The sequence below is a fragment of the Chelonia mydas genome, chromosome 7, assembly GCF_015237465.2.
Source record: "Chelonia mydas isolate rCheMyd1 chromosome 7, rCheMyd1.pri.v2, whole genome shotgun sequence".
Lineage (NCBI taxonomy): Eukaryota > Metazoa > Chordata > Testudines > Cheloniidae > Chelonia > Chelonia mydas.
In genome coordinates, this window is record NC_057853.1 from 111,503,441 (window position 1) to 111,516,935 (window position 13,495).

The window sequence follows — 13,495 nt, forward strand, 5'->3', positions numbered from 1 at the left end:
TAGAAGTATGCAAAGTTCCCCTCTATTCAACATTGGTGAGGCCGCATTTGGAGTACTGTGTCCAGTTTTGGGCCCCACACTAGAAGGATGTGGAAAAACTGGAAAGCGTCCAACGGAGGGCAACAAAAATTATTAGGGGACTGGAACTCATGACTTACGAGGAGAGGCTGAGGAACTGGGATTGTTTAGTCTGCAGAAGAGAAGAATGAGGGGAGATTTGGTAGCCGCTTTCAACTACCTGAAACGGGGTCCCAAAGAGGATGGATCTCGACTGTTCTCAGTGGTAGCAGATGACAGAACAAGGAGTAATGGTCTCAAGTTGCAATGGGGGAGGTTTATGTTGGATATTAGGAAAAACTTTTTCATTAGGAAGGTGGTGAAGCACTGGAATGTGTTACCTAGGGAGGTGGTGGAATCTCCATCCTTAAGAGGTTTTTAAGGTCAGGCTTGACAAAGCCCTGGCTGGGATGATTTAGTTAGGGATTGGTCCTGCTTTGAGCAGGGGGTTGGACTAGACGACCTCCCGAGGTCCCTTCCAACCCTAATATTCTATGATTCTATGATTCCCTGGGCAACTTGGAGAGACTTGTTAATATGCATTGCTATTCTGCTCAGTATTATTGGTGGAGAACATCCAACTGTCTATTGCTTGTCCTGAGTCAGTTCAGGTGGTATATCAAGGGTATCTGTAATCCACGTCAAGAGGTCCTCAAAGGTCTTAAAATTGTCGAACCCCTGAAGAGGATGGGTTGACCAGCTCACTGGGGGAGGAAGAGATCCGAACCTGGGGAGTACTAGTCATCCACTGAAATAGTCCTGGCCATTTGAAGAAGTTGGGTTATAATTAAGCTAAGTTATTAAGGATTGTATCTGTTATGATTATACAGGCTACTGCCAGGCTCAGCTAACTTAAGTGGGGCCACTGTAACTCAATCAGCATTCTTCCTTTATAGCTAACAAATCTCAATATGGAGCACAATGCACCTTAGGAGGATGTCAGAGCTGAACTGCTCTAATAAAGCAGAATATGTTCTCATGGCAGGAAATGGAAGATTTTCTGGATACATTAAAATTGCAGACAGTGCAGAAATATGTATTTTCAAGGTATTAGCCTTCAATCTGATATCAAAACCATCTTGCAAAGACTCCAAAGCATGAGACACTTTGGCTACATGATGCTGAATGTGTCTCTGCACCATGCCTTGAATTTAGACCAAATCCTTGAGTAAGCTCTTTTTATTGATTTTCTCCTATATGATAAGAGAGTTTCTGTGAGACCAGCAGAGCAACCATTTCATTTTAGAAAATACCTTTCAAATGCCAAGGTGCTAAATTTAACTTGCTCGGATCCTAATGAAGACTCTGGGATAACACATCTGGCGGCAGATTCAGGAACAATGGTGGCTCCACGGTTATGTTCATGATGTCCAGAAACCAAGGCCTCTTGAGCCACTGCGGGCCGCTAAGGCCTTGTCTACACTACACAGTTTTGTGGACAAAAGTCAGCTTTCATCAATAAAACAGTGGAGGTGTACATACTACAATGCTCCTCCTGCCAATTTAATTCTCCTGCTACGCCGACAAAATAAAACCACCCCGAGAGGCACAGAGCTTTTTGCTGCTAAGTCAGAGCGACGCAGTGTCAGTGTAGACACTGCGCTTGCTTATGTCGCCATAAATGGCCTCCAGGAGGTGTCCTACAATTCCCATCCTGACCAATCTTGTCAGCAGTTCGAACTCTACTGCCCTGCAGCCAGGTACACAGGCATTCATCCCCTCCTCCTTTAAAAGGCTGGGAATTTTTTGAAATTCCACTTGCTGTTTGCTCAGCATGGAAAGCTCATAAGGCATCTTCCCAGCTGATCCTGGCGGCTCCATGCAGCAAACGCTCTCCCACTTGGAATATACCAGAGTTGTTGGATCTGCGGGGAGAGGAGGCTGTGCAGTCCTAGCTCCACTCCAGCCATAAGAACTTCAATACCTATGATCAGATTTCCTGTGGCATGTTGGAGAAGGGCTACAAAAGGAACAGGCACCAGTGCTGTGTGAAGATCAAGGAGCTAAGGCAGGCGTATCAGAAGGCAAGGGAGACAAATTGTCACCCTAGTGCTGCACCAAAGACCTGCCACTTTTATAAGCAGCTGGACGCCATCCTTGGCGGTGACCCCACCTCCACTGCTAAGAGCCCCGTGGATACTTTCAGGGGACTGGAGACAGCAGCCAGTGGACTCATCCCCGAGGACAAAGTGGTGGATGAGGAAGTGGAGTTGGAGGATGAGGTGGGACAGGTGACAGGGTCGTCCAGTAGCGTGATGAGCTAGGACCTCTTCTCGACTCCGGAGCATTCAAACCAGTCCCAGCATTCGGACTCCAGCGCGTATGATGCAGGAGAGGGGAGCTCTGGTAAGTGCTCATTTTGATTTGATACTGTTTGGTTATATGAGGTAGAGTTGTCCTTTGTTTCATTATATACTAGAAGTGGGTTAAGGGATAGACATGTACAAGACTAGTAGTGTTTGCATCTGTTTCCCATTCCCATATGCAGCTACTCAGTGGGGGCCCTGCGGAAAAGTGTGTTAATGCACACAGAGATTTCATGGGTATCCTCCAGAGAGATCTCTAGGAAACTTTCCTGGAGGTACTTGCCAATCCTCTGCCAAGTTTCCTTGGCAAAGCTGCTGTGTTTCTTTCCCCACTATAAGAAACTTTGCCACACCAACCAGCAATCACTTGTGCAGCAATCAAAGTGGCACACAGGCAAGCAGCACAGGGACCCGGTCTGAAGCCTCACACATGCAGGAGATGCCCCCTTGCATCCTTGTTTATCCTCAGGAGTGAGATATCAGCCTCAATTACCTCCACCTGTGGAAAATGGTGGCAGAATTTACAATAATATCCCTCGTTGCTTGCAGCAATTCCCTTAAAAAAACACCTAGGCCCCTTGCCCCATCTTGGGCCTTCCCCTCCCCACCGTCCCAGGCCGAACTGACCATGTTTAGGGCACTCGCCCAGCTGCGTGCTTGCCAAGGGAGAATGAGAAAGAGGTGCATTTAACTATTATGATTTAATGCTGTAAGTGCACTCACAATACTGCCTCTGTTTCTTGTGCTTCTGCACCTGTGCCCTTGAGGGGAACCCCCTACACACCAGTGGAGCGCCTCCGTCTGATAAGGAGGCAACCCAGGAGGAATAAAGGAGGACACATTTAGGGAGGTGCTCCAATCATCTGACACCACAGATCATGATCACAGAGAGTGGAGAGAGACAATTAACAAAAAATTGAAAATATAGTTAGCCTGGAGAGGAAACAGGGCCAGGAACGGATGATAAAAAGGATGGAAGACCAAATGGAGATGCTGAAGTCCCTGACCGCACTGCAGTCAGAACACATGCATGCTTGCCTCGGCATGCAGCTTATCTAGAACTGCATGCCATGCCATGCCCTTCCCCCCACCACATTCCTGGCATGTTCCCGGCCCATCGCAGTAGCCCTTTCACTCTACCCCAGCTGGATTTATACACAGCTATGAGAGCCTCCATTAAGAGGAGAGTCTTCCTCGGTATCATGTCCCTTGCAAAAAATTGAATTCTATGTATTTGTTATTGCTGTTTAATAAAAATGTACTCATAGAAAATTAATCCGTATTTTCTTTTTCTCCCATACCTTGCTGCTGGAATTCATACACAGTGGCAACTGGCACATTTCAAATCACTCAGGAAGCAATTACCACAAGGTTCATTCCAGGTGGCAAGTAAACAAAGCCTGGCTGAATGCCTTTTATGAAGACACATTACTGGAGTTCATTGTCAAAGCCTCTATTATTTGAATAGCCCCCCTCTGAGCTCCTCTCATAGCCCTGGTATCCAACAGCCCTGCTCAAAATCAGCCGATCCAGTAGACGCTCCACCCCTGGGGAAACTTTTCCCCCTTAGCTTCACAAATATTATGCAGAGTATAGCAGACTACTGTGACCATAGGAATATTTTTCACACTGAGGTCTAACCTGCCATAAAGGCAGTGCCAGCAAGCCTGTAATCTGCCAAACACACATTCAATGGTCATTCTGCACCTGCTCAGCCTGTTGTGGAAGTGCTCCTTGCTGCTGCCAAGGTTTCCTGTGTAAGGCTTCATGAGCCATGTGAGAAAATGATCCTGGGAAACCCAGCGTACCCCTATGGGCATTTCAACATCCCCCATTTGAATCTTCTGGTCTGGAAAGAAAGTCACTGCTTGCAGCTTTCTATACTGGCAAGGGTTCCTGAAGATGCATGCGTCATGCACGTTCCCTGACCACCCTGCGTTGGTATCAGTGAAACGATCCTGGTGATCCACAAGTGCCTGCAATGCCACAGAGAAGTAGCTCTTTTTCTTGAGGAACTCTGTCACAAGATGGTCTGGGGCCAACATCAGGATATACGTGCCATCTATTGTCCTGCCGGATTTAGGCAATCCCACTTCTGCAAAGCCATCCACTATTTCCTGCACATTTCCCAGAGTCTCAGTCCTTCATAGAAGGATGAGATTAATGGCCCTGCACATTTGTGTGACTGCAACCCCCATGGTGGACTTCCCAACTCCAAACTGATTCGCGACTGACCAGGAGTGGTCTGGCGTTGCCAGCTTCCACACAGCGATCACCCCGCGCTTCTTCACCGAGAGAACAGCTCTCATGTTTGGTATCCTTATGCTGCAGGGCAGGGACGAGCTCTGCACAAAGTTCCAGGAAGGTGGGCTTTGCGCATTGGAAAGTTTTGCAGCCACTGCTCGTCATCCCACACCTGCATAATGATGCAATCCCACCAAGTCCATTTCCTCCTTCCTGGTCTTCTGTATTATACTTGTGATGATGGGCACTGGGGAAAAGCATAAAGTAAGCCCTTTTGAAACTTTAGTGACAAGGCGTCTATGCCTAGGGATCCTGGCTGCCTTCTTCCTGCAAATTATTGGTGAACCTTCGATGGAAAGATCTAAAATCAGAACTCCAAAAGGATTCATTGTGAAAACTCCATTCTGCCTGATCAATTTTTCTTCTGCTCAGCCAGTCAGTCTTCACATTATTGGTGCTCTTGATATACAGGGCCCTGATAGACCACAGGTGGACTTCCATCCACTGCATCACAGATGCTGCTTCCTTTTGTAGATCCCTTGACCTCGTACCCTCCTGATGGTTTATGTATGCCATCGCTGCCATGTGCGTGATTACCAAAATATGACTATTCAGCAATGCTGGGGCCCGCTGTCAAAGAGCATACTTAATTGCCCAGCCTCAGCTCTAGGAAAATGTGTGTTTTTCTTTCATTCTGAGATGGACCATATCCCTTGAGCCACCAACTTCTCAGAGAATGTTTCCCATCCTTCCAGACTGTCATCTGTGATGACATACTGCTTTGATTCTGCCTTGGCCAGATCTCCCTGAAATCTCTCTGGACTCATCCACCAACCCAGGGATTTCAACACAAATGACAAAACGTTCAACTTCCAAGATGGGGAAAAAAAATAATCAGAAAACGGTGGGGAAGGGACAGCAGGAAACTCTGGAGAATCCTCATATGCATTCTTGCCAAAGGCACTATTCCAGTGCAGAACATGACCATCCCTACAACACTCAGAGTGCCTACCCATGTCGTCTGATACCTCCTCAGGAGGGTTAACTGCTGAATTGATCTCGTCCCATTTTTCAGCTGATAAAGATTTTGTGGGCCTCTGTGTCCATCAACACACCAAGATTAACTAGGTGCTGAGAAGGCTGTTGCAACATTTGGATTTTTGTCTGAGCCACCAAAATAGACCCTTCCTTGGAGGAGGCGCTGACTAGAATGATATCCAGGAAAGGGTATACCTGTATCCTGTTCTGCTTGAGCAAAGCCACCAGAATGGGGACTTTTGTGAGATATAGATGACTGTCTGAAAGGCAGAATTTTGTATAAAAAACAATTGAATGAAGCACAGAAATCTCCTGTGTACGTACTGAACTTGCATATGAAGATAGGCCTCCTTCAAACTGATTGCTGTAAAATAATCCCTCTGTCATATTGCCACTACTATGGACTTTAAGATCTCCATCTTGACTCTGGCCCTTCTTATGAACTTGTTCAGGTGTTTTAAGTCCAACAATGCTCTGTCCTCCCTGGATCTTTTAGGTACAAAAAACAAGTGACTACGTTCAGAGAACATCTCCACCTTGGTAATTATCTTGCCGATTTGCAGAAGCTGATTTATGGCCTTTAGCATATTTTCCTTGTTTGTGGATTTAAGGATACTGGAGAAGGGAGAAAAAGAAGACTCCGAATATTTGAGAATTCTATGATGTACCCTTGTCAAAACACATCCAGGATCCATTAGTCTGATAGGGAGAAAGATCACTGGTCCCTGAATTTTAATAGTCTACCCGCAGTTGTCACTCGTTGGAATTCTCCAGACTAAGTCAGGCATTGTTTTTAAGTGTTGGAATTTGCGTTGCAGGAAGACTGATACCTACCCTTTCAAGGCTTACATTTGCTGTAATCTTGCCTTCCATACTTTCAGTAGCCAAGAAAACGAGATTCATACCTGTAATAAGGTCAGCAATCCCTATACCCAGATTTGGAGTGAGGATGGTTTTGTAAGATCTTTTTTGAGTTATCTGAGGATTCCAGCATCACTTTGTCTCTAACAGCTCTCCAAATAAGCCACCTCCTGAATATTTTGAAGACACTAACGTGATTCTGGCTTGTATATTGCCTTTCCAGGCTCATAAACAGGGATGCTATCTGGTCACCATGCTGGAGGCTGTGACATGTGCTGAAAATATCAAAGCATCCCTGGTTTTGTTGGTTATGAAGGCTGAAGCCACTGAGATTTTCTTTAACTCCGAACCTAACCAAAACGATTTCTTCGTCTTTTTGGGGGGGGCACTCTAGCTGCAAAAAACTGTCAATCCAGGCCAGGACTGTCCTTACACAACATGTTGCTGCAGACGAAGCCCAGATAGGAAGATGCAGCCTCAAACGTACAGAACAATGGTATTTCCATTCTGCAATTGTTGAGTTCTTTTGGGAAAAAATCCCCTTCCATTAGGATACCAGCATCTTAGACTAGTGCTGAAACTGCTCTGACACTTTGGGAAGAGACAAAATCTCCTTTGCTACAGTGTTCGTTGTAGAATTTTTTTTTTTATATACCTGGATATTCCTCAGGTTTTTACAGTATTTCCCATTTGGCTTTAATTACTTTTTCCAAAAAGATGTGAAGGGCAATGTATAGTTCAGATTATGAACCAGCTGGAAAATATTTTTTTGTAATTTCTGGACCAATCGTTTTTTCTTCCTTGTAGTATTTGCTAGTGGGCTCATCCAACAAAATACCTGAAGTATCTAATCACCCTTTGTAACATCTTCTCAAATGACAGTTTGAAAAAGATCCTCTTGCTTTGCTTCATCCTGCTATTTAGATTCTGATTTTAGAGTTCACCTTCCTCCTCTGAAGAAAATCCTGACTTTTGTCTTGACTTTTCTCCTCTCTGGGATTTGGATTGAACATACTACCTTGTCTTCTTTTTCTTTGGTGATATCCATGAAGATGAGGATGAAAATGAATTAAATGATGATGAAGATAAAGAAAAATCAGACACAAACAATTCTATTCCTTTTATTATTTTCTTCTTTCCATGGATCAAAACCTCGTGAGCAAAGTTTTTTGCTCTGGTGATGCGTTAAAGAAACTGCTATTCTCAGAAGAATAGGCCAAGTTTTTTTCCAATATTTCTGTGGTAATTTTTTGAACCCTTTCCCCCCCTTTTTTAAATTTTACTCTTTAGGGGAGGTGGGGATTGGGAATCTGAGTCAGGTGAGGAATACCATGAACCTCCTCTGCTAAATGCATCTCTATCTTTGCCCTTTGGAGAGCAGACCAAATGCTAGTAAGGGGATATTAAGCTGCTGCCCAGGGCTCCAAGATAGCAGACTTTGAGGTAATGATGCTTTTCATACCAAACCCAAGAGCTGCCTAGCCCAAGAGAGAATTTCTTCCCGATGAGATTCCCTTCTTTTTCCCTATATATCTATCTATGCAGAATTCCTGACCTTCCCAGAGGCTAATGGAAGGAGACTGAAGTTCCTGACACAGATGGGCGGGGTGTGTGTAATGATGTGACCTGCTTTGCAGGAGGGCACATCCCTGAAACTGTCTTAGTCACTTCTTGCTCTCCCGGGCCCGCCTACGGTTTCCCTGTGACAGGATGCTGTCCTTTGACATATCTGCCTCTGGTGGCCAAAGGGATCTCCATTTTTCCTACATCCTTCAAGACATTCGAAGTCTGGCTAGTGGGGAACTAGCTCCTGGGTCAGAATAAGGCCACCAGAGCAAAACAATTTCCAACCCAGAGGATGAGGCAGCTGGAAAACAAGGCACAAACTTATTGCAGGGATGCAGAGCAGGAGGAACATAGCCTTAGTCTCCTGTCTGGACTTTCTCCACCATCCTCATAGCCCGTTACTTGAGCAGTCGGGAGTGGCGCTGTATGAGACAAACTACATCTTCATATTTTGGGTTTTGTTTTCCCATTCTCTCTTGCAGCAGGTGCTGGATTCCACTTCCCTGCCAGTAGCTACTGGAGGCAGAACAAACCCGAAACTAAGGGGAAGGGTCTCTGAAAAGTGGAGGCTAGTCCCTCGTCTGCCATCCAATCAGCTCTGATTCTGTAGCAGTAGGGGGCAGACAGGCAATGACCCAAACTAACAATCTGTGGACTTAGCCATGAGAGAGAATAGAGGCATCAAGCACTCAAACAGCAACTGCTATAAAGGAAATATCGCACTATAAGTAGTAGTTTAGAATCAGTTCAGCATTAAATAATATTTTTTGGGTCAGTTCAACAAATCAAAAAAAAAAATCACATTTTTTTGTACAAGTAAGGCAGAAAAAATAATTCGGTCAAGTGGCAACACAAGAAAGCTAAACTCTGTGCCATAGGATCTTGCTGTTTTCAGCCTCTTCCAGACTCATAGGTTCTCACCAGCTATTCTAAGCTTCAAGTTATATGCAACCCTTATTCTAGGGCTCCTAGTTTATTCCCCCAACTCCATTTCCCCTCCTTCTGGTCCCACCTTCTTCCCCTGGGACCTTCAGGTGCATTTTATTAAAAAGAAAATTAGTATATATAATTGTAATATACCATTTTTGCATAAACTATTATGTTAACACTTTTACTTTAGAATGACCTGTATGAATATATTCACTTACGGCCATTATGAATCTGCTGACAGAAAAAGTCTTCTGGCGTTTGAATATGGGCAACTACACCAGAAAATGTATCTCCCACGGATACGGAAAAAACCTTTATGGCTAAATCACTATTGTGAACCAGTTCTTCATCTTCAGCTGTTTTTTCTCTTTCTCCCTCAGAATCCTTTTGTAACACAGTACCTGAGGAAATACAAACATGATAGGAGAAGCTATTTTACTGAGTTAATATTCTAATAACACAGGCCACATCACAGTCAGTGAATTGAAGCTAGTTCCACTGTCCAGCGTCTTAAGTTTGAAACAGAGGGCAACCTAACTTCACCATTAACTCCACACCATCCAAAATAGGAGAAGATACCATTCCCAAAGTTCCGATTAATCTGTCAAAAGCCTGATTGGTTTACTCACCTGTATCTGGGTTCATTTTCTTAGTTTCTTTCCTCTTTGGACTCAATTCATGCCCCATTTCGAGAAGTATTTTATCTAGGTGTTTCCCTATAATACATATTTATGTAAATTAAACTAATTTACATACAAAGGCAGTCTCAGACTAGTTTTTTAAATCATGTTTTCTGAACGCACTCTCTAAACTACTAACCCTGGAAAATCTGACCTAGACTGTGTCTATTTTACTTGTTGGTCAAGCGTCTAGCATGCCGTGGATGTTGAACAACATTTTTATAGAGATATACAAACAAGTCTCTGAGTAGTTTGACTACTAAGAAGCTTCCTAAAAACACCCATTTCTCAATTATTACCATCTTGCTAATTTCACTTCACCAAAATATCTATAACAATTGCTACTGAATTTATCATGCCACGACTCTATAGTTAAGGCTGAGTTGCATGTGTTACACCAAGCAGGATTCAACTGCTCCAGATCTTCCCCAAACTTACAGCACTTTGAGTACAGAATGAGGCCTGAGAATTTACAAGTAAATCCATTAGTTTATGAATTAATTAAAAACTGGGTCCTTTAAGATTTTCAGTGTCTGTGACAGTCTCTTCTCTTTGTCCCAAATGAGCAGAACACCACAAATACTTCAAACTCTTAATATAGACAAAAATTAATTTTATCTCATGCACAACCTATATTTGAAGAAGTTGGGTTATAATTAAGCTAAGTTAGTAATGATCGTATCTTATGATTATACGGGCTACTGCCAGGCTCAGATAACTTAAGTGGGGCCACTGTAACTCAATCAGCATTCTTCCTTTATAGCTAATGAAGGGCCAAAATCCCAATAATATGTATGTAAGATCTTGACTACAGTCTCTGTTAAAAATCTCTCTCATAGGCCCAAACTCCATGGCCTGGTCTAAGGCATGAGGCCTGGCTAACAATGGACAATACATGGCTAAGGAAACTGGAAGAAGCAGGAAACAACCCTTGTTTGTTCACTATAGATATTATGAGCTGAAACAGCATAACTCCAGGTGGAGAGCAGTAATTGGGTGTCTTTATCATGAGTTACAGGCACACAACACATTGAGAGGAGCCTCAAAGTCTACTCCCCGGTGCAGGAAGTAGATAACACACACTCCCCAAATGCCAACCAGAGTTCAGGGAGAGGCCTAACATGTCAGCATGAGATATGACATCCTCCCTTTCACAGATGAATCCCTCCCTCACAAATGCCAATCACAGTTCACAAAAATGCAAAGGTAAAACCAAACAATTGTTATTGCTGCGTACTCTTCATGATCCTTTTGTTTTAAATCCTCCAGAGATATACTTGTGGGCCACACCTGTCTGGAAAGAGCCACCGTCACCCCTAAGGACCTGAAATCAGGATTCAACTTACACATTTTAAAAGTAAAATTTTGGGAATAACACCTGTGTATTAACAACTATGTTAACCTGAGCTATGGGTGAAGCCATTAAGTAATCTTTTAGACTATTAGCTTATTGTGCTAATTTTGTCTTGCTGCCAGAACCTATCCAGGGGCTCGGGAACTCCTACCCCGTCGCTTCCCTCCGCCCATCGGCATTCTATATAATCTATTGTAATCAATTGTTTAGCAGTGTCTCACTGAGCCTAATAAACAAAGTGACTCTCCGCCAGCGCTGTGCGTAATAAACACTCGTGCTTGACTCTACACGGTGTCCACTTCTGTTCCTTCTATTTGATATCATTCTATTTGATATCATTACTCAATAGTATGAAGAAAACTAGCTGTGTGTGTCAAGAGTTCTCATTGGTAAGTTAGCTGGCTCAAATATCACTATTTTTTAAAGGTTCTGTGCCTGCAGACATAGTATGGACATCAGTGACTAAAAGACTAGATGGTACCACTGCCTTAACTTCATGGCACACCAAAGCAGCTGCACAATGGGAAACCCGAAAGAGCAGGTACAATAGAACTCAGCTCTCCCTACCACCCCTCTTCACATAGCACTGGTTTCACAAAGAGCCCTCAAAACCAATAAATTAATTGCAAATTTAGGTCCAGATCCACTAGTATCTCTCAGCTGTTATAGCAGTGCAAGGCTGGGTTTACGGCTGCTTAACTGGCCAATGCACTCTGGCTGCTTCATGCTACCCTTCTCCACTGAGGACTCTGTCCTTAACATGTAAATATTTAAGACTGGTATTATGTCTTCAAATAATTAGAAATATCACACACACTAGCATTTTTGGGGGAATTCTTGTTTAGTTTTTATGTTAGTTTAGTATGTAATTTTAACTACATTTTTTAAAAACTAAAGAAATTCCCAGGAGGGGAAAAAAAAAAAAAAAAAAAACCTCTTAGAAGCTGGGTTTAAGGTTGAGAGTATGTGCCAGTAATTTAAGGATAAAAAGTTTTCAAAACCATGCATTACAAACTCAGGAAATTCAAAATTAAATTAATAATTAAAAGAAATCCAAATATGATAAGGTAAGAAATGCACAGTTTAGGGTCCCAAACAACCTTAAGTCTGCCCTATAGTGATGACTTGAGGGGAAAGATAAAATCTGATAGGTCTTTGAGAATCCATTTAATGTACACTAGGACCACAAAAACTAAGATGCATTAGTCACAGCCATATTATTACTGTATAACATCACTACAGGGCAGAGATACAGTTGTGCCTGGAAAAGGCAACTACCTCAAAGTAAACAGTGTGAAAAAAAATTACAGTAAGAAAGAATGTAAGGAAATAACCCCAAGTCACTACATGCCAGTAGACAAAAGCTCTATAAAGACTAGCACCATATGGGAAGAAAATTATTATCCAGACTTTCTAAATGATCTTATTAAAGGTTCACTACTGAAGAATTTAAGTTTATAAAGGTAGTCAACAAAGCATGAGATTAAGCCAATCAAGACACACAACAACTTTTCAAAACAAGATCTCTCTATTGCAGCTATTCAAATTTCTAAGACTAGAAAACTAAACATTTTAGGTAAAAAGTGTGCGATCTCATTTCTGTAAAACGCTTTAAGGGAACAGAAATGAGAATCACAACTGACAATTTTAAGATAAGTCCCAGAACAATCAAACCCATCTTACCAGAACCTGTCAGGACAACATCTACAGCGAAACAAGTCATCATCTCCTCCTGTAATAGGTCAACAACAGTCACCGAACAGTACTGTCCCACGAGCAGAGGGGTAATAATGTTAGCACAGTCTTTGTTCCATCCTCCTTGTTTTGGAACAACATTAGCAACACAACACTTAATGGCCTGAAAGAGAAAACCAAAAAGAATACATTTTTTAAGAAAATAAAATTAGAGCCTGCAAAATCTTTGGTTTGCAAGCAATATAGTCACTGGTTCTAATTTTTGTTTTTGCACTCAAGTCAATCAAGTCCATATTAACAATTCAAGCTATTTACATAAGGTCCTACGGTTACAGGGGAACTAAGGGACAATATATTGAATTCTTGTTCCTGTCTTCCCCTGCCTCCACTGTTATCCTCATTCATTGTGCCATACAGAATGGTTACATACCCTACAATACGTGCAGATGTGTCAAGACCTATTGTCCATATATACTCCACTTCTGGTGTGCACATGTACCCCATGTGCAAGACTGCCCTTGTACCTCCCCTCCCTCACATCCTTCAGTTCTTTCACAGACACAAAAGTCAACTGCTATAGAACTCCACAGGAGGAGGGAGGGAAGGCAGGGAGTGGAATAGATATATGGACATCATCTCAAAGAGCCAGTTACTCTAGAGCATGTAACTGTTCTCTCTAAATGACTGTCAATATGTATTCCACTTTTGGTGACTAACAAGCAGTGACCTAGTATAAAGGAAGTAAGTGCTCAGAAAGTCTACTT

General features: G+C 42.9%; 1 protein-coding gene across 9 annotated transcripts in view; it reads right to left on the reverse strand.

Moving 5' to 3' along the window:
- The window catches only part of TDRD1 (tudor domain containing 1), a 61,688-nt gene that overhangs the window by 26,893 nt on the left and 21,300 nt on the right, over nucleotides 1-13,495 (reverse strand). For all 9 annotated transcript variants that reach the window (XM_043550947.1, XM_043550943.1, XM_043550940.1 and 6 more), the window contains 3 exons: nucleotides 12,720-12,894; nucleotides 9,632-9,718; nucleotides 9,221-9,403 (listed from right to left, as the gene is read on the reverse strand). In XM_043550947.1, coding sequence (XP_043406882.1) covers nucleotides 9,221-9,403; nucleotides 9,632-9,718; nucleotides 12,720-12,894 — 445 coding nt within the window. The remainder of the gene's footprint in view (nucleotides 1-9,220; nucleotides 9,404-9,631; nucleotides 9,719-12,719; nucleotides 12,895-13,495) is intronic.